Source organism: Thalassophryne amazonica, chromosome 4 (genome assembly GCF_902500255.1).
Source record: "Thalassophryne amazonica chromosome 4, fThaAma1.1, whole genome shotgun sequence".
Lineage (NCBI taxonomy): Eukaryota > Metazoa > Chordata > Actinopteri > Batrachoidiformes > Batrachoididae > Thalassophryne > Thalassophryne amazonica.
In genome coordinates this window covers 141,211,271-141,233,815 of record NC_047106.1, presented here as the reverse complement: position 1 = coordinate 141,233,815, position 22,545 = coordinate 141,211,271, and the positions used below count along the sequence as shown (strand labels likewise).

Here is a 22,545-nt window from a genome sequence, read left to right as displayed (position 1 = left end):
CCTGAGGCTCAGCAGGGGCGTCTCACTGCTGAAGTGTTGTGCTGTTAATTGTTGCTCCATTAGTGCGCTGCGCGCTGCAAACAACAAAAACATCAGTAGTGCTACATTAGCGCAGGCAGACTAATGGACGTGTGCACGTTTAATTAGGGCACAAGTGTGTGCTCTCATTTGGAATATGTGACCACTTGTTTGTGGCGTCTCTGACAGCGTTAATCCAGACCCGCGTGTGCCGCGCTAATGAAGGCAGGCTGGTTGCCCTGAACCCACAGAGGCCAGAATCCATTAGTGCGCTGAGTGCCACATCCCCAAAGACGCATGTGGACGTGCCGGTAGCTGTTAGCCACTAATGCACACACGCTTTAAACTGTGTCTCAGCTGTTGGGTGTGCACGCCGCATGTGTATGGGGGCGCCGTGATGGTCTGTCTTTTTCCGTATTCATGCGCGGCGCTCAGCCCCTCAGTGTGCCCGTCGCACGTCTTATCACACTCTGTTTGATGCTTGCACGTGCACTCAGTGAGGCTATGATACAACACTTGACTTTGTGGTGATCTAGATCCAGGTCAAGGACCTAGGCTCCTCGATCCGGATCCTACTGTAGGATCACTCAGCGTTCCATGAAAGCTCAGTCATGGTTTCGGGGTACAGAGTATTTCATCGTGCACACTCTTTTGTGGCCTCTATCAGCTGCGCGGCAAGCCTGTTAGCCATTAGCGTGTCCGCGGCTGCTGTTTGACTCTGGGTTCAGAGCTAATTATCCGCTAATGAAAAGCTAATGAGAGGCTGTTTAGCGTTGACACTAAGCGACGGATCTCTCAGCAGAGTGATGCCGTTTTTCTCTAATTCAAAGGCTCCACTTTGTATAGACGCAGCGTCATGCTAATTATGCACTTAGAAAATGAGGCACAGAAATTAAAATATTCACCCCCTCAGTAATCACAATATTTAATAACTGGGGTTTTTTCTAGTCTTCTGTGAAAACACATCTTTGTAAAGTGGTCCATTAACAAAAATGCAAAAAGAACAGCAGATAAAATGACTTATTTTTTACATAATCATCTGTTTTTCAAAGAAAGAATGTTTATACGTCTTTCCGCTGCTTTCCAGTCATCGCGACACGTGGTGAAAATGACTGGTGGGTGACACTGATGCTTCAGGCTGCTGCAGGCTTGTTGTTCCATGACCTCAGCGTCAAACTGCAGACGTCACTCAGGGCAACATGCTTCGTTTGGACAGCGGGAATCTGCCAGCACGTAACAGCAACACATACAGATGTTACCAGGGCGATGCCCAGGTCTGAGATTTTGTGATTGCTTCACCTCTGATGTAAAGAACATTTAATTAACTCTAATTTAATATTTCCTGCCAAGGTGAATTGTCTTTATTTAATTATTTATTTAAAGTTGCTGGCCAATAAGTGGTCCATAAGTATTTGGGCAGACCAGCAGGGTCCAAATACTTATGGAACCCAAAGTCGCTAAGATGCTAAGTTCTTTGAGTAAAGCCATCAGTAACATCAAAGATGAAACTGAGTCACATTAAAGGCACCTTTAATCTTTCTCACTCAAATCATAGATCGCTATCATAGGGCACTCACCTCCGCCAACACGCGTGTCCAATTATACACATTTTACCTTGGGAAAAATTTCAAGGTCAAAGTCCTGTAAGAAATGACTTTTCATAATAAATTAGATGTGATCAAATGTCAGGAGGCTGTATTTAGTTCATGCACTTGAATCAAAGGTTTTTGTGGTGTTTCAACTTTTTCGGTTTCTCAATTCTTTTTCAGACTGTTTTCACAGAACATTGATTATCTCTGCTATGCTGAAGTTGTCACTGCTTTTGCTACTTGGTTCTCGACTGATAACTGGAAGACAAACAGACAAAAATTGGAACCTCCATCCAGTTTTGGTGGTGCAGGTAAATTCATAAGAGAAAAGTGAGAGTGACTGAGGCACTTTTGACTGAGATATAATGCAAAATGTCCACCAAATTGGCTTTTCAATATTAAATTAAAAGGTGATAGTGAGCACCAGTCTGCACCTCACTTCAAATATGAGAGTGATTGGGGCACGTTTGATTAAGATATAATGTAAAATGCACATTAACTGGGGTTTTCAGTGATAACTTTAAATGGCCACAAAATCTGCAAATCTGTAATCTGGATCAGATCCGGATCAAACTTTTTCAGTTAATACAGGATACCATCCTACATAACTACATACATGACTCCACTTCCTGAGGGTGCTCAGGAGAAACGATCTGGAGGAGAAGCTGCTGGTGTTGTTCTACAGAGTCACCATCGAGAGCATCCTGACGTACTGCATCACAGCCTGGTATGGGGGTGGTGGGGGCGGGGTGCTCAGCAGCAGAAAGGAGAGCGCTGCAGAGGGTGATCAAAACAGCCCAGGGGATCACTGGCTGCTCTCTGCCCAGCCTGGAGGACATTTCCAGCTCTCACTACCTCAGCAGAGCTACCAGCATCAGCAAAGACACATCCCACCCCAGGAACCACCTGTTTGAACTACGACCCTCCGGCCGACGGTATAGGTCAATCAAAACTAGGACAAACAGACTCAGGGACAGCTTTCTCCCCAGAACGATCACTGTACTGAACAAAAACAAATCACTCTAATCCGCACCTTCAAGTTTGTTGTGCGTTATTTGTGAAGCATGTGCAATATTCTCATGCAGTATGATTTCACAGTTGTATATAATTCTTGTTTTACATTATTTAGTCCACATTTCATTTTATTTTATTTTATCTTATGTCTATCATATATTAGTTGTACATATACTGTTGTGAAAGTGTCGTGATACGGACCCACAACAGGGGTCGTTAATGAACGGACAATGGATAAGCCAAAAGTAACAATTTAATGTTGTGAATCGCACAACGACGTACAGACAATAACAATATGGTGGACTGTCAATTATACACAGTGACGTGTGGGCAGGCTCGACGATAGAAGACGCCTGGCAAGAGAAGAGCTGGATCCCACACAGCTTCCACCTCCAACGGAGCTGAAGAACACCGGAGCCGCCAAGACCTGCGCCCCAGGTGGCCGCTGTCTTCAGCAGTCAGACCCGGTACTGCTGGCAGAGAACAGAGACAGTCCAGATGAGTGTGAGTTCACACACTCAGTAATCCCACAGTCTGTATTCAGTAAAGGAGGGAGAACCTCCACCTCCAATCACACACTCGTGCAGCTCCTGTCTAACCACTTATCTGGTTGGGGTGTGAAGCGAAGCCGTCGCTGATCACACCAAACGCCAATCCCACAGATAAGGCAACACCCACAGGAAAACGGCTGCAAAGAAGTTCAGACTATTAGTCAGTGTTAAGTACAGCAGAGAATATTACCTGAATGGTAGCTGATTTCTCGGCGAGGAGGTGGAGTTGCAGTCCGGCCTTTATGGTGATGGTGATGAGATGAATGAGTGACAGCTGGTGCTGAGGATGAGTGACAGCTGTCACTCCCAGTGGCTCCGGCGCCCTCTCTTGCTTGAAGCCCGCACTCACTCTGTTTCATTCCACTGAAACTGCCCTGTTGAAGGTGGCTAGTGACATTATGATGGCCGCTGATAGTGGTAAATGTTCTGTGCTGGTTTTATTGGATCTGTCATCTGCATTCGATACCGTTGACCATGGCATTTTGATTAATAGATTGCGGGATACGGTTGGCATGTCAGGTCCTGTATTAGAGTGGTTTAGCTCTTACTTGGTTGGTAGAACTTTTAGTGTTTCTGTGAACAATGTAATGTCTGAATCTGCTGATCTTTTGTGGGGTGTCCCGCAGGGCTCAGTCCTGGGTCCGATTTTGTTCCTGCTGTATATCCTTCCTCTTGGTAAGCTGATCCAGCAGTTCTGTGATGTGTCCTACCATTTGTATGCCGATGACTTGGCAGCTGTACTGTTCTTTTAAGACAACTGAAGCACAGAAAATTTGTTCTCTCATTAGTTGTCTCACTAAAATTACAGAATGGCTTACTGAAAACAGCCTGCAGTTGAATTCTAATAAGACTGAGACATTGATTGTAGCTCCAAATAGTGCTATGTCTGTCATTAAGAATCACCTTGGTAATCTGAGCAGCTCTGTTAAAGGCAGCCTGCGTAACCTGGGTGTCATTTTGGATGGAGGGATGTCTTTGGAACATCACACCAGGCAGCTCGTTAAGAACTGTTTTTTCCAAATTCGAAACATTTCCAAATTACGCAAAATGGTGGCTTTTAATGAGCTAGAGATGATTGTGCATGCATTTGTTTCTTCACGACTTGATTATTGTAACAGTCTCTTTACATGCCTCAGTAAGAAAGAGCTGGCCCGCCTGCAGGTAGTGCAAAATTCTGCTGCACGACTTCTTACCCGCGCCCACAGGAGAATGCATATTACTCCTGTCCTCAAGTCTTTACATTGGCTCCCTGTTTTTTTACAGGATAAATTACAAAATCCTCGTGCTGACCTTTAGAGCTCTACATGGACAGGAACCGGAATACATTAAGGACCTGATCCAGCCTTATGTTTCCAGCAGGAGTTTGAGGTCTTCCAATCAGAACCTGCTGATGGTTCCCCGAACTTGTTTTAAAACTCGAGGGGACAGATCTTTTAAAGCTGTGGCACCTCGCCTCTGGAATGAGCTTCCCTGTTCTCTTCGCTCACTAGACTCTGTGGATGTTTTTAGACAGCAACTAAAGACACATTTTTTTAAACTGGCATTTTAGTGTCAATTTATTTTATTGTTCTATATTTGTATGTGTTGTTTTTATTGTCTATTTATATCGTGTGAAGCACTTTGTGACCTTGGTCTGTGAAAAGTGCTATATAAATAAAGCTTACTTACTTACTTACTCCAAGCAGGGCGCCATCTGGTGGTGGTGGGCCAGCAGTACCTCCTCTTCAGCGGCCCACACAACACATACTCTGAATAATTTACCGTTAAATTTCACTATCTTTTATTTGGCTAAAAATTACTCGCACCACGGAAAGCACCTTTTTAGTTGCACTCAAATGTCGCTGTAATGCAAATTACAATGACAATAAAGGCGATTCTGATTCTGATAACACTCTCAAATATGAAAGAAATCCGAACTTTTTTGAGAGAGTTATGAATTTTCTGAAAATTCATTTTGTGTTAAAGATTTTTCCAAGATTTTTCCTGACATTGAACTATAACCTTGAAAAGTTAATCAGTGCCTATCAAGATATGAATCTTGAGTAAAAAAAAAAATCATAATGATATATGAAAACGTGTGGGCTCCAGGCTGTTCACAAACAGAAAAACAAACAAACTGCTCCAGTTCGGAGTGGGAACAGCTAATAAAACCCAGGACTGAGGCAGACTGGGTTGAACTCCTAGATGGAGGACAGCTTAGACAAGGAAGATGGCTGTAAAGCAGTTTTATTAGTAACAAGTGGAAATAAGACAAAGGCAAATGTGAAGATAGGATGAGGTGAAGGGAAACCTCTTCATAGGCAGGTGAGAGCCACAGCAGAACCCGTGATTTCAAATCATGGAGCCCAGAATCAAATAGGAAACTCCCTCAAACCAGATGTGGTCACAGGAAACATTAAAGCAGTCAAGCTGCAAAGTGCAAACATACAGGTGCACAGAACCATAGAGACAACAATGGACCCACAACTGAAGACAAACTGGAGTCACTATAAATAGCCTTACTCATCAGTTGCAGGTGCAGACCCAAGCAGGTGGTGACAGTTAGAGACTAAGGATGTGTAGGAATTTGACAGAACAGCAGAGGGCAATGGAGGGTGGAAAAAACCAAGACAAGACTAAAACCTTTGAGGCCATAAAAGATCACCAGAGGGAGGTAGAGGTTGTCATGGTTCTCAGGGGAGCTGGGCACAGCAGGAGGTAGAAGGACCAATGCACTCACAAGCAGGTGGTAGGATAAAATTCAGGCAGAGGTTCAGGGACACAAAAAGGCAGTCAGCGAGGCGACGGTACAGGCAGGTGTAAAGCAAGGACGTCATCAAAAACTACAGGCTAAGGTCAAAGCATGGCAACCAGAGTTACGAGGGCTGGAAGAAAAGACAAGGTGGAGAAAAACAGGCATGCTTGGCAACAGGGAACTATGGCTAGGAACTAAGGTACGAGAGTTGGAACGGAGATTGAACATCAGTGAACAAGCAACTGACGCAAAACTCAAAGGGCTTAAATACAGAGAGGATAATTAGGCAGTGACATGACACAGATGTGGTGAGCTGGCAGGAGGAGGGCGTGGACAAACAAAGATGAGAGACAGTGCGTGAGGCAAGAGAGTGCAGTGACAAGTGAGCAAGGGGATGATAGACAAAACAGGGTGTGGCCAACAGAGATGAGGAAGTGCAGGTGCAGGACAAGAGAGTGCAGTGATCAGTGGAAGACAATGATACAAATGAAACTGGATGTGAATACATGAGGACAGAGATGAGTGTAGACAAGGGAGTTCAGTGACAACATGGACATGACTAATAACCAAAACTTAACAATACTAAAATATCAAGGCCAAGAAGAACTAATGAACAAAGGATGCGTGGAATCGTGACAAGAAAAGATTAATACTCGACCGTAAATAGAAAAGCAGGCAACAAGAAAATCAAAAGTTTAAACTGGAACACAACCGACACAAATAATACAACCAAAGACTAATGTGGTAAAAACAGTGGATCAAAACTAAACTAAACAAGAACAGAACTCAACATGTGGCTGAAGTATGACGAACAGAATACAACAAGCAATACAAAAGCAATATAAGTAGATGATCAAAAAAGCAGACAAAAAGGAATCAATAAGGACAGAATGACAGAAAAACATAATGATGATGGACAGAGCAGGGACAAATCATGACAGAGGGAGAGACATTGAAACTGAAAGTGACAGGAGGCAACTCCAGAGAATGAGAGAGAACACATAACATGAAAATGACAAGCTGTGGAGCCAGAAAAGGAAGCTGGGAGTGACTGAGACACATGACAAGATACGAGGCAGATAGAAGATCGAGAAATGTGACAAAGACAGGCAGTGGAGACAAAAGGCAGAACAAAGTAAAACCCCAACAAGACCCTAATAGGACTCGACAACAACATAAACAAACAAACGGGGGCCAAAACATGAATGAAAAATTTGAATATTTATCTATTAATTTTTTTGGCTACTAATTGCTGTGAATGTGTGGGAGGGTGGGCTGTGTGTGGGGGGAGTTCTGTGGGGGTTAGGGTTGTTGTGTGTGTGTGTGTGTGGGGGGGGGGGGGGGGTTAAGGTTAGCTTTGGTGTTGTGTATGTACAGTGGTATGTAAAAGTTTGGACACCCCTGATGATTTCCATGATTTTCTTTTAGAAATCATTAGTTGTTTGGATCAGCAATTTCAGTTAAATATATCATATAGCAGACAAACACAGTGATATATATGTGTGTGTGTGTGTGTGTGTGTGTGTGTGTGTGTGTGTGTGTGTGTGTGTGTGTGTGTGTGTGTGTGTGTGTGTTTGCTGCAACATTTCTGACATTGCATGTACTTTTGTTTTGGTGTATTTGTATGGCCAAAGCAAAAAACACCTGCGTGTTTGCTCATTTGGTGGGTAAGATTTAAACCTTGCTCATGTGTCACACCAATTTGAAGTACAGTTGGGAAAATAAGTATTTGACCCCCTGTCAGTTTTGCAGGTTTTCCCACATACAAAGAATGTTGAGGTCTGTAACTTTTATCATAGGTTCACTTCAACTGTGAGACAGAATCTAAAAAAAAAAATAAAAAAAAATCAAGTAAATCACATTGTATGATTTTTAAATAATTAATTTGCATTTTATTGCATAAAATAAGTATTTGACCCCCCCTACCAACCAGCAATAATTCTGTCTCACACAGACCTGTTAATTTTTCTTTAAGAAGCCCTCTTATTCTGCACTCTTTACCTGTATTAATTGCACCTGTTTGAACTTGTTACCTGTATAAAAGACACCTGTTCACACAATCAATCAATCACACTCCAACCTGTCCACCATAGCCAAGACCAAAGAGCTGTCTAAGGACACCAGGGACAAAACTGTAGACCTGCACAAGGCTGGGATGGACTACAGGACAACAGGCAAGCAGCTTGGTAGAAGACAACAACAGTTATGATTATTTATTAGAAAGTGGAAGAAACACAAGATGACTGTCAATCTCCCTCGGTCTGGGATTCCATGCAAGATCTCACTTTGTGGGGTAAGGACGATTCTGAGAAAGCTCTGAACTACACAGGAGGATCTGGTCAATGACCTAAACAGAGCTGGGACCACAGTCACAAAGATTACATTAGTAACACATGATGCTGTCATGGTTTAAAATCCTGTAGGGCAGCAAGGTCCCCCTGCTCAAGCCAGCACATGTCCAGACCTGTTTGAAGTTCACCAGTGACCATCTGGATGATCCAGAGGAGGCATGGGAGAAGGTCATGTGGTCAGATGAGACCAAAATAGACCTTTTGGAATCAACTCCATTTACCATGTTTAGAGGATGAGAACAACCCCAAGAAAACCATCCCAACAGTGAAGCATGGGGTGGAAACATCATACTCTGGGGGTGCTCTTCTACAAAGGGGACAGGACGACTGCACCGTATTGAAGGGAGGATGGATGGGGTCATGTAGTGCGAGATTTTGGCAAATAACCTCCTTCCCTCAGTAAGAGCACTGAAGATGGGTCATGGCTGGGTCTTCCAGCATGACAGTGACCCCAAACACACAGCCAGGGCAACTAAGGAGGGGCTCCGTAAGAAGCATTTCAAGGTCCTGGAGTGGCCTGGCCAGTCTCCAGACCTGAACTCAATAGAAAGTCTTTGGAGGGAGCTGAAACTCCAAACCTGAAAGATTTGGAGAAGATCTGTATGGAGGAGTGGACCAAAATCCCTGTTGCAGTGTGTGAAAACTTGGTCAAGAACCACAGGAAACGTCTGACCTCTGTAATGGCAGACAAATGTTTCTGTACCAATTGTTAAGCTTTGTTTTTCTAGGGGCCAGATACTTATTTCATGCAATAAAATGCAAATTAATTATTTAAAAATCATACAATGTGATTTTCTGGATTTTTTTTTTAGATTCTGTCTCTCACAGTTGAAGTACGATAAAAATTACAGACCTCAACATTCTTTGTAGGGGGTCAAATACTTATTTTCCCCACTGTAATTGAAAGCCTGGATGTTGATCAGGATCCAGGGTAATTATGAGCCCAGAGTACTGCACCTAAAATTGGTGTTACATTGACTGACGTTACATTCAAAGAGAAAGCAGACCTTTTGAAATGACCAGGACTTAAAACATTGTGTTCCATTCTTCTGGAAGACATAATAGGGACAAGGTCTACTAGGGGAAGGAAACATTGTTGGTGCTTAGTAGAAGTTGGTGGAACTCAATACCTCGATGGCGCACAAACAAGCATATTTCAAGCTGTACTCACTAGGCCTGCCCTGTTTAAAGATGTTTGAACATAATTGAAACTGTTAAGACCACAATTACCCATACATGACCGCGTAATGATGCCGATTTGGCAAATCGGGATGAAATTTTTGAACAGCTCGACAATTTTACCCCAATTTTAAAACTGGTGCCAATGATGGCCGTAACTACTGCATATACCAAGTTTGTTAAGATTGGCAAAAGAATGATCAAGAAGGTACTCTGATGCTTCGAAATGTGCCCCAATTTGCTAGTTAGGATGAAACGGGAAGGAAGGGCGCTGTGTGGAATAGGGGCATAACCCCTGTGGTTGTTGTAATCTAGGTGGCCACACTTTCCTTTCTGGAGTTGGGGCAACATGTCTTTCCGTCCAGCCTGTAGGGATGATACCTGTCTCACAGACTGAAACGGTGTTTGCAGTGTCAGACCAGTGTCTGTATCCTTCTGAAGGAGTTCAGCTCTAGTGCCTCAGATTCCCGGAGCTTTCCCCACCATCAGCTCTTTTATGGACTTTATGAGCTCACCAACAGCTGACTGGAGAACCAGCAGGTCACTGGACCACAGAAGGTGCACCTATCATGTGTCTTTTTGCAAACTTTAGCCTAGATTGAACAAGCCTTTTTTCCATTTTATCATGAAGTCATGAATGGTGAAGCAAGACAAGTCTCTCCAAACACAGCCACTGAAGCTTGGAATGCCTTCAGAAATGTGGTGTCTTGGTGGCTTCCCTCACTCTTATCCTTCAGTTTTTTGAGGATAACCTTTTTTTTTTTTTGTCAAATTTGTTATATATATATATATATATATATACACCCTGGTTTCACTGAAGAACAAGAGATAGTATTGCATGTCTAACACTTAAAATCAGCTTTGAATTTTATATGCTGACGTGCCAAGGAAATAATCAATCAATCAACTTCAATCAATCAACTTTTTTCTTATATAGCGCCAAATCACAACAAACAGTTGCCCCAAGGCACATATAATTCTTACACAGCTCAGTGTTCTCCCCAGTAGGAAGTCGTTCCTACTCCTCTGGAGGAGGAAGCTTCAGCATGTTGACTCTTTCAAGTACAAGTGGGGACATTTCCTGCAACTTCAGTCTTCTCTAAATATACAACTTAAGAGCAGTGATGGGCACAGCTAACCAAAAAGTTAGCGTCAATAACTGCTAATCAGCTAAATGAAAATTTATCTTTTATAACGCTAAACCGATAAACTGCCAAAAAAATTATCGGAAGCTACAGCTAACCGCTAACATAACTTTCAGTATTGTCTCTGGTACACTCTCAGCTACTAACAAGCCAATTTTGAGTTTAAACACCACCCATGGTTCTGATAGAGTCAAAGGTGATCGCAAACCCAAACACAGCCAATGAGTCAGCGTCTCTGTCTTTGTGCACCCCACCCACTGCTGTAGGGAAGCATCATTTACCTTGACAGCATACAGTGGTCTAGCCATGAGGCAGACGTCTTGAAAAGGAAAGAAGTTTGACTTATGGTTTTGATTTGAAATGAATCCAGACAGAATAACTACATTGTCAACTCTTAAAATGTACAAAGTGAAAATATAACACATATCTGTTCATTTTAAAATAATGCACTAATTCTGGGCACCGGTAGGTGACAGTGTTCTATATATTTGACCCCAGTTATATCACACGGTTGTCGACCTGAATCACTTAACAGACTTTCGGTTTTGCAAATGCCTTTATTTAACAAATGAAAAAAATGACATATTTCACAAAAGCACATTTATTTGTAAATGCCAACACATACGTTATATTCACTTGTGTTTGTTTTTACATAGAATGAATTAGTCAACCAATCTGTATGAGTGGAGGCTACATTTACCCATAATCCCTTTGGGCATCTGTGTGTGTTAATGTTCCAATCTTCTGAATGAACCTATACAGAAAATATCACTAAAAGAGAATACGAACAAATGAACACATACAGAAAATAATAAGATGTAAATATTTCTGAATACATACAGCAAATAATAATACCTAAAGGTGCACAGACAAGCTTACTCAAAACACATGCTTTCACATGGTCGGGGATTTAGCAAATTTCAACAGAAATGGAGAGTTTTTTTATGGCAACTGGGCTTCAAACATGCTCCAGCAGACAGCTTGAAGCAAACAAACAACTGGACTTTCGGAAGCGCACCGGAAGAGCTGCGGGAGCGAGTCGAGCAGAGAGGGAGAGAGAGCTTCTCATAAGTCAGACCTGTGGCCTGGAGAAGAGACGCGCAGTCGGTAACAGTCAGTAACAGTCAGTAACAGACATTAACAGACGGTGGCAGCGGCAGAGATGAATCAGTTGGAGCCTGGAGGAAAAGTGCTTAATCAATGAAGTCCCACAAAAACAACACACGGAGGATATTATTATTATTTTTTCCTTTTACATGAGGGACCATAACTTCAGCTTACAAACCGGTGAAGCGTCCTGTCCCGGTGAAGCGTCCTGTCCACACCTGTGAGCTGGTGTGCTGCCGCTGCTCCACAAAACAGGCACATTAATGATGAATGAATAAAAATTGTCCGGTGTGAAACGGACAATTCACGTTTCTTGCCGCAACAACAGACAAGAGACCCGGTTAGTGAGTTTAATCAGCAGAAAGGAGAGTCACGACTGATATCTTTAAGTGGTTTTGATGAAGATTGATGAATAATTTGTCAAATCAAATAAACATCACAAGATGACGGCAAACTATAACGGCACTGTGATGAGAGTATAACGGCACAGCGCCATTATTTTATTGTCTGGGGAGAGCGCTGCAGATTGGGAAAAAAAAAAAACTTTGTCCAAGTCCACATGTATTGTGCAAAACCCATTGGCACCTTCGTGTTTCTGTATGAATGGGACTTTTGGTTAAATGTGATCCCACATGAGTGTTGTGTGTGTGTGTGTGATGTTTTTGTTTATGGCACAGAGGCTGGGGCTCAGTGTGTATCATAAATATGAAGTATGATTGAAATGTTCTGAGCTGAAGTGAGGACCACATCATGGATCTTCTGGATCAAAGTGGCTGTTCTTAGTCTTCTTGCTCTTGCTCCACCATCAGCACTTGTTCTGCTCCTCTTGAATGGGCTGACCAGCATTTAACTGTAGCATAAGCTCCATGATTTCCCACCGTCTTTGTCCATTTGGCCTTTCTGACACACCCAGACTCACTTCATTATTCCCGTACAGTTCACTTCATATTGTGTCTGGAATATCAACATTTTGAACATTCTCAAGAGAAATGTTGGTTTCTCAGAATAAAAAAGATGGAGAATCACATCAGAAAACAGTTTGTGTGTTTTATTAAAAAACATAAAGCCTGTTTGGAGATGAAATACCTGATTAATTTGACAGTTGACTGTACGATTCCACCAAAACAAACAGGATAATAACCAGTGACTCATGTTTAAGGTCTTTGATTTAGTCTTTAAATCTTTACACTCTTTTCTGTGAATTATTTAGAAGTTGTTTTGTGTTTTAACATCTTTCTGAGATGATCTCTGCACAGAACATTGTGGATGACACCTTTTTTTAATTGTGTGTGTAACAGCATGCAGCAGTGAGAGGAACATGATGCAGTGCCTTGCTCGGAGGTGCGTGCAGTGTTTTTTGAAGTGAGACGTGTCCGGTAATCCCCCCTGCTGCGTGAAGCTGACAGCGTGATGACAGTTTAAGGTCACAGCGGAACACCCTTGTTGTTTTTGGCCCGTCAGCGGTGTGCGTTCTCAGCCGCTCGGCCCTCGCTGGCTCCGGCGTCGTGTTTAAACGGAGGCGTCTCGCTGCATTGTTTCAGCTCCAGTGGTTTTTGGTCATTTTGGGGTTAGAATCTCTGATTGTTGTTTGAAGGAAGGAGGTGTGTGCTGCTGCACGAGCACACTGTGTTTCTTGTGCATGCTGCTCACGCTCCTGCCCTGCTCTCCGCGCCGTGCGGCCAACTCTGCAGAATCATCAAATCCTGCATCGCTGTGGCACTCCTGTGGTCACTACGTGGCACTTAGCGGGTCCGGCTCTGTCCCAGAGACCAGACTGGCACATATTTGTGGCCGCTTCCTTTCAAAGTCGAGTTCTTTCTGAATCTCCGTCCACAGCAGCTATTTGGATCTCGGTTTTCAAATCCATATCTGGTTTGCTGTTGCACATGTGACATGCTTTGAGATGGAGGACTGTAGTTTCTGTGTATTTTGGGGGCAGGGTTATGACGGGGTCACGGTGCGGCAGCCCGTCCTTTCACTCCGTGCTCTGTTTGTTTTGGTGATGCTACACTCCTCTTTCTTGACATACAATTATTTTGTTCCATTTCAAACCGCCTCTGGTTTTTCTCAAACTTGCAATTGACTATCCGTGTCCGGAGGCCACACGAGAATGATGTCAGCATTCATTTTGGTTGCCTGGAAACCGTGTGCTGAGAACCCACCCCCACCAAACTCGCACACAAACTCAAGTCAAATCAATCTTTTTGGACCAAAGGTCAAGTCATGGATGTGTGGCTGGCCTTTAACTGCTTTAACTCCGCCCCCTGCAGCTAACCTCTCTGTCCGTCTTGTCTTTCAGGTTGAGGATGGAGTGATGATGGGATGGATGTGAATATGGGCCAGTGGGCAGGCATACGAGCTCCTCTCCTCGGCCTGGCCCTTCTGCTGCTTTTGCTGCTCTTCCAGCCGCTGCCCTGCTGTGGCCGGAACCCCCAGGCAGCTCCTCAGGATGCTCCGCACTTCGGCTTCACTCAGGCCGTCTACCAGACCACAGTTTACGAGAACTCTGCAGCACGCACCTACGCCAACAGTAAAGTTAAAATGGGCATCCACCTGGCGCTGCGCTCCTGGGAGGTCCGCTACAGAATCGTCTCAGGCGACGATGAAGGATTTTTCAAGGCAGAAGAGTACGTGCTCGGAGACTTCTGCTTCTTACGCGTCAGGACTAAAGGCGGAAACGCAGCCATTTTGAACAGAGAGATTCAGGATAATTATGTGTTGACAGTGAAAGCTTCCATCAAGGGTGAGGCCCTCCTGGAAGCCTGGACGAAAGTCAGTATTCAGGTCTTGGACATGAATGACCTCCGACCCTTGTTCTCTCCCACCACATACTCTGTCACGATAGCGGAGAGCACCCCTCTCAGGACTAGCATAGCACAGGTTACAGCCACTGATGCGGATATTGGCTCGAATGGAGAGTTTTACTATTTTTTCAAGGAGAATATGGATCTATTTACAGTACACCCAACCAGTGGGGTCATTTCACTCAGTGGAAAACTAAATATTGAGGAACAGAACCGGTATGACTTAGAAATCCTGGCAGTGGACCGTGGCATGAAACTGTACGGGAATAACGGGGTCAGCAGCACGGCCAAGCTCTTCGTCCATGTGGAGCGTGTCAACGAACACGCTCCAGTCATGCATGTTGTCACTCTCATCCCATCATGGCTCAATAAAAATCCTGTGTATGCCATGGTCACTGTGGTGGACCTGGATGAAGGTTTAAATGGAGAGATAGACTCTGTGGTCATTGTTGCTGGAGACTCCTCACAGCTATTTTTCATAGAAAGTTCTGAGGAAGGTCAGTTTGCAGTGAAGGCCTCAGAGTCGGTGGACTGGGAGGTCTACCCTTATGGTTGCAACCTCACTTTACAAGCTAAAGACAAGGGTACCCCACAAAGGTTCTCCAGCCTAAAGGTTGTCCAAGTGATGGTCAAGAAAAAGCAAGCAGCAGAAGCTAAATTTGAGCAGGAGTTGTATGATGTTAGTCTGAATGAAATTTCGCCGCCAGGCACAATCGTAGTGGCAGTTAGACTGAAACCAGAGCCTGAAGACGCAGAGTATATCCTCACCCCCTCAGCGGATTCAGCTTTCTTCCAGATGAACACGTTAACGGGCGTGATCTCCACCACTCGCTGGTTAAGCCAGTTCAACCAGGATGTTTTTAATCTCGAAGTGTTGGAAGTAGATAGTGAGCTCAGGGTTAAGGTTCGAGTCACCGTTGAGGACGCTAACAACAATGCTCCAACATTTGCTCAGTCGTCTTATGAGGTTTTTGTAAATGAAAGTGTTGCAATTGGTACGAGTGTGTTAACAGTTTCCGCAGTGGATGAAGACAAAGGAGAAAATGGCTACATAACCTACAGCATTTCCAGCCTTCACCCATTACCCTTCAAAATTAATCAGTTTTCTGGTGTCATTAGCACCACAAATGAATTAGACTTTGAATCACCATCAGAGAGTTTTGTGTTTGTTGTAAGGGCATCAGACTGGGGCTCACCTTACAGGCGAGAGAGTGAAGTCAACATAACCATCAACATTGAGAATGTCAATGATAATCAGCCGCTGTTTGAGAAGATAGCATGTCAAGGGGCCATCTCTCGAGATTTCCCAGTAGATGAAGTGATCACCACCATGTCTGCAATAGATGTAGATGAATTAGAGCTGGTAAAATACAAGATCATTTCAGGGAATGAATGGGGGTATTTTGACCTCAACCCAGATTCAGGGGTACTAGCATTGAGGCATTCCCTAGCCACTGCCAGTCCAAAGAATGGCATCTTTAGTCTGAAAATTACTGCCACAGATGGTGAGAACTTTTCTGACCCCATGTTTGTTAACATCTCAGTTGTTCAAGGAAAATCACCCAAAGGTTTCAACTGCAAAGAGACCAGAGTAGCTCAAAGGTTAGCAGAGAAGTTACTCAAAAAGTCCAAAGCCAGCACCAAGCCCAAAATTGAAGAAGGCTTTATTGACCTTTTCTCTGTCAATCGGCAAACACCCCAGTTTGACAAAGCGTTTCCCACAGATATAGCAGTGCGGGAAGACCTGGAGGCTGGTTCGAGTGTGTTCAAGGTGAATGCGTACGATGGTGATACAGGTTTCAATGGTCAGATTCTCTATTCGATTTCAGATGGTAACACTGACAGCTGTTTTACTATTGACATGGAGACTGGCCTCATCAGGGTCTTCCAGCCCATGGACAGAGAAAAGAGAGATCGTTATCTCCTCAACTTAACTATCTATGACTTCGGGCTGCCACAGAAAACCACTTGGCGTCTGCTTGCTATCTACATTGATGATGCCAATGATAACGCACCTCAGTTTTTGCAAGAGGGAGGCTATCGAATTGTTATACCTGAAAACACAGCCATAGGTACAGATGTCATTCAAGTCGAGGCCACAGACAAAGATCTTGGATCCAATGGGCAGATTATCTACTCAGTTTTGACCAGTGTCACACAATTTGGTATCAACTCCACCACTGGGATTGTGTATGTTGCTGGTCAACTTGACCGGGAGTTTATCGCAACTTTTAACCTGAAGATTGAGGCTCGGGACAGAGCAGAGAAAGGGAGCCAGAGGTTTTCTGTCACCTCTTTGAAAATTATTTTGGAGGATGTTAACGACTGCCCCCCACTCTTTATTCCCAGTTTGTACAGAGCCAAGGCCCTTGAGGACTTCCCAGTTGGAACTGTTGTGGCCTGGTTAGAAACCCAAGACCCAGATCTGGGGTTGGGAGGCCAGGTTCGCTACTCTCTTGTTAATGACTATAACGGATGGTTTGAGGTAGACAGAACCAGTGGGGCTATTCGACTAACGAAGGAGCTGGATTATGAGACTCAACAGTTTTATAACCTCACTGTGAGGGCGAAGGACAAAGGAAGGCCCGTTTCCCTTCTGTCTGTCACATTTGTGGAGCTGGAGGTGATAGATGTGAATGAAAACCTCAACACGCCGTACTTCACCCACTTTGCCCTGTCAGGATTGGTAAAAGAGAATGCACGCATTGGGACCACCCTAATCCATGTCACTGCCCACGACGACGACAGTGGCAGAGACGGAGAAATTCAGTACTCGATCCGTGACGGGAGCGGGCTGGGCCGGTTTGCCATCGATGAAGAGACAGGTGAGTTTGCTTTGTCTGACTACTGTCATGATTTTGATGCTGCTAAAATTACCCTGCACATTGGCAATGTGTAAGGTATCTTAAAAATGACTTGTTGGATTTCCTTCTAACTTTTGTGAGATTGTTATCTGGATAGATATCTGGAGGTGATTAGACTTTGGAATAGTTTTATGAACGGTCAAGGAGAACATTGTCTCGAAATCAACTTTGTTTTTTTGTGTATCTCAACAACCAAGAAGCCAAGATGGATCAAACTTGGTGGAAATAGTTTGGTGAAGTAGTTTCTCATAGGTCAAGGAAAACATGGTCTGAGATGGATGATCTTAAGCAAATACTGATCAGCAAATTATGTCTGATTGATTTGTATGTATGATTTCATAACAAAGTCACACACAGTCAAAATCACCATCACGGACAGATGTGTATTTAGTTGTTCATTTACTATATTGAAGTCAGTTCATTTAAATTCAGTTTATTTTCACAGCCCCACATCATAACCTAATTCTCCCTAAGGGTCTGACCTTACCAACCCCTCTGAGGACACACACAGGCCACAGTGGTCAGCAAACAAGAAAACAGTATCTGTATCAAGAAGGCATCTGATGACCTTCATTGTTAAAATTATTTTAAGGAGGTTGATGTCTGGCTTTGTGCTCAGAGAGGTATCCTCAGTCATTGTGATGTTCCTGTATGTTCCCATTTCTTTTCAGTCTCTAAGATGTAAAATGTGCTGAATCCTTTTGATGTGACTGGTCCCGTTTGATTGGACTGTGACGTGTCTTGGTATTGCCTGTCGAGCCACATGCAGTTCTCATTCCGTGGCAGAAGCTGACCCCTGAGTCCTGTGCGGGTCACTGACACTTTGGTTTGCGTTGGGCCACCTTTGGTCCCGGCACTCACATGGCATGACGGCGGCTCTAACTGCTTTTTGATTCCACACCTGAGGATGCTGTGTTTTTGAGAATCCTGTTTTTTCTGCTGTCCTTCTACAGAATGAGTCCGGACTCGATCAGATGTGATTTCACAGATGATCTGCTGTGATGAGACAGTTTGACACACCTGCTTACTTTATATCGGACACACGGTGAAGAAGAACTGTTTCTCTATCTTACTACCAGACAGAAAGAAAGAGTATTATGGGTTTTCAAATTGCCTTTTTTAAGATGAAAAAGTGACATATTTACAAATACAGATTTATTTGTAAAACCCACCACACGTTTCAGTAACGTGTGTTATACCGACCAACCAACCACTCATGTTAGGAAACTAATTTACCTATAATGCATTGCGGCATGTGTGTCTAAATGCTAAAACCTTCAAAATTAGTGCATTACTTTAAAACTAAAACATATAGCTGATATTTTCACTTTGTAAAACGACAGATGTGATGTTAATTTCAATAACTTGTCCAGAATTAGTTTGTTTAAAAATTTAACCACAAGTCAAAACTGTCTGCCTGTGCATGACTTGTGTGATATGCCATTGAGTCTGTATGGTGTAAAGACAAAAAAAAGAGAAATGATCTTTTTTCTTTTCTTCTTTCCTTCTTCTTTTCTGATCTGAGACAGAAGCGCTGGCTCGTTGTTGTGTCAGTAGCTGCTAGTGTACGGAAATCAATACTGAAAGTTAGCAGTTTAGCTTTTATCTGTAACTTTCGCTAAATTTTTTTCGGGGTTTATCGGTTTAGCTTTATAAAAGCTAACTTTTCAGCTAGAAGATTAACGGTTATCGAAGCTAACTTTTTGGTTAGCTGTGCCCACCACTGGTGCTAACCACTGTTCCACCATGTTGCCCACATTAGTTTCCCTTTATTTTAGCAATAGTACATATTTGTTTGCACAAATCAGCTCAATGAAATACTATCCTAGCAGTTTGAGTGTGTATCTCTACTTATAAAATGCTCCAATACATGTCTTGATACATGGACTGTAATATGATCAAGGAAAGATACTTGTTTGATTGTTTGATTTGGTGAGAGGCGATTCAGTGCAGTACAAAGTGATCCAGCACATTTTTTTCTTGAGTGTAGACATTCATTTTTCATGATGAATTGGAATCACCCCAGAGTGGTATACTTACCTTCAAATACATATAAAAAAAAAAAACCTGAACTCTTCAGTTTTTACTACTGTGGTGCAGCACGTTGGCACTGCTTCTGGTGATGAGATGAGATTTATTGTCATTGTCATTACACGAGTGCAACAACAACGAAATTAGGTTTACACTCCAAATACATCAGACAAGATACAGCAATTAATCCACAATTATTACTTGTTTACCGTAATAATGACACACATCAGAATTAAAGACAACACATATACATTTGACATTGTTTATGTGCAGTAAACTTGAAGCAGTCCGTCATCCGAATTGAGGCATAGTGGGTGAAGGCTGCAGCAGTAGGGGCCCGAGCCACCCAGCTTGGGGAGTTGAAGGCTGCAGCAGTAAAAACCGCACTGCCTTCGAGGTGGCAGAGAAGAAGCCAGGGTGAGGGGAGTGGAGAGACATGGGGGGTGTTAATAGGGATGGAGGGAGGGAGACGTGTCGTGTGCAGATGAGTTAAGTTCAGCGTTTGTTCACCACTGGGGCAGCGTCACATACATGAGCAGAAAAGCAGCATAGCAGATGATGAGAATAAGAAACCAGCTGTTGTTAGCATAGCATAAATAGCATAATTTAACTTTCCTGTTCTGAGTGGTATGATGGTATTAAGAAATTGTGAACCGAACCCTCACACATTTATAAGTTATACCTCCTACCACTATCGGGCATGTTGACTTTATGTTTTTACCTTAAGGTTGTAGTTTTGAAGAGCCTCACGCTAACCTTTGATCTGTTCAGAGAATTTGAAGAAGTGAGAGTAAGATCAAAGCAACTTTACCTCAGCTGATGTGTAACATTAAACCTGAGTTATCGAGTGGTTCAGAGCACACGGTGCTCATACTCATCAACTTGAGCTTTTACACTCAAGAAACTCATCTTTCAGATAATCAAACAAACAAAAAAGTATAAAGTGTGAATTCAGCAGAGTGTGAAAAAAGTTGCTTAATGTTCGTGCACACAGACTCAAGGTGATTTATTGATTGATTCTAATCACATGCTTTGATGACTAAGTACAGTAGTGTTCAGAATAATAGTAGTGCTACGTGACTAAAAAGATTAATCCAGGTTTTTGAGTATATTTCTTATTGTTACATGGGAAACAAGGTACCAGTAGATTCAGTAGATTCTCACAAATCCAACAAGACCAAGCATTCATGATATGCACACTCTTAAGGCTATGAAATTGGGCTATTAGTAAAAAAAAAAAAGTAGAAAAGGGGGTGTTCACAATAATAGTAGCATCTGCTGTTGATGCTACAAACTCAAAACTTTTATGTTCAAACTGCTTTTTTTAGCAATCCTGTGAATCACTAAACTAGTATTTAGTTGTATAACCACAGTTTTTCACGATTTGTTCACATCTGCGAGGCATTCATTTTGTTGGTTTGGAACCAAGATTTTGCTTGTTTACTAGTGTGCTTGGGGTCATTGTCTTGTTGAAACACCCATTTCAAGGGCATGTCCTCTTCAGCATAAGGCAACATGACCTCTTCAAGTATTTTGACATATCCAAACTGATCCATGATACCTGGTATGCAATATATAGGCCCAACACCATAGTAGGAGAAACATGCCCACATCATGATGCTTGCACCACCATGCTTCACTGTCTTCACTGTGAACTGTGGCTTGAATTCAGAGTTTGGGGGTCGTCTCACAAACTGTCTGCAGCCCTTGGACCCAAAAAGAACAATTTTACTCTCATCAGTCCACAAAATATTCCTCCATTTCTCTTTAGGCCAGTTGATGTGTTCTTTGGCAAATTGTAACCTCTTCTGCACATCTTTTATTTAACAGAGGGACTTTGCGGGGGATTCTTGCAAATAAATTAGCTTCACACAGGCGTCTTCTAACTGTCACAGCACTTACAGGTAACTCCAGACTGTCTTTGATCATCCTGGAACTGATCAATGGGTGAGCCTTTGCCATTCTGGTTATTCTTCTATCCATTTTGATGGTTATTTTCCATTTTCTTCCACGTGTCTTCGTTTTTTTTGTCCATTTTAAAGCATTGGAGATCATTGTGGATGAACAGCCTATAATTTTTTGCACCTGCGTATAAGTTTTCCCCTCTCCAATCAACTTTTTAATCAAACTACGCTGTTCTTCTGAACAATGTCTTGAACGTCCCATTTTCCTCAGGCTTTCAAAGAGAAAAGCATGTTCAACAGGTGCTGGCTTCATCCTTAAATAGGGGACACCTGATTCACACCTGTTTGTTCCACAAAATTGACGAACTCACTGACTGAATGCCACACTACTATTATTGTGAACACCCCCTTTTCTACTTTTTTTTTTTTTACTAATAGCCCAATTTCATAGCCTTAAGAGTGTGCATATCATGAATGCTTGGTCTTGTTGGATTTGTGAGAATCTACTGAATCGACTGGTACCTTGTTTCCCATGTAACAATAAGAAATACACTCAAAAACCTGGATTAATCTTTTTCGTCACATAGCACTATTATTCTGAACACTACTGTATACAGTATGATATTGCAGAGAGACCATTTGCACCGTGATTAATTGGGCAGCCTTTAGATTCTGGCACAGCAATGTATTCTTTAGTGGGATACACCGGGCCTGAAAAAATTCTGGGAGAAGCACTGAGCTTGGGTTCAAACCCACAACCTTCTGGATCTGATTCTGTTTATGTGGGAAGTGTCAGATCTCCTTCAAACATGTGAACCATCCAGAAGGGAGGAAAGAAAAATCAGCTTGAGGTCAGTTTGAGTGATAACACGCACGCAGCCAGATGGGTCTGTGCAGGCCCTGCTCTGGGCACGGGCGAACCGGGCGGTCGCCCGGGGCGCCATCTAGTGGGCAGGGCGCCAAACTGTAACCCTTTCCAAAAAAAAAAAAAATCATAAAATAAAGATAATATTGTACCATGTTTTTATGTATAAAATACATTTCAATGCATTACATATAATAATATACAAATTATTTTGACTCCTCGTCTGAATCTGTGAGAGCAAGAGCTCATGACCTGGCGCCCTGAACCTGACCCGCTGTTTACAGTGAAAGGTGGGGGGATGGCGGCAGCGCGCATCATCCCGATGTTAGCGCTACTGATAGATGGACGTCACGCACACAGGTGTTGTTGATTAAGACATAAAAAAACTA

The 22,545-nt window shown here is 43.0% G+C and overlaps 1 protein-coding gene across 1 annotated transcript in view; it reads left to right on the top strand.

Annotated features, from left to right (window-relative positions):
* fat3a (FAT atypical cadherin 3a) overlaps nucleotides 1-22,545 on the top strand; it is a 451,004-nt gene that overhangs the window by 5,552 nt on the left and 422,907 nt on the right. The window contains exons 2-3 of the mRNA XM_034168868.1: nucleotides 12,054-12,057; nucleotides 13,988-17,317. Of these exons, the coding sequence (XP_034024759.1) occupies nucleotides 14,011-17,317 (3,307 nt within the window). The 5' untranslated portion in view covers nucleotides 12,054-12,057; nucleotides 13,988-14,010. The remainder of the gene's footprint in view (nucleotides 1-12,053; nucleotides 12,058-13,987; nucleotides 17,318-22,545) is intronic.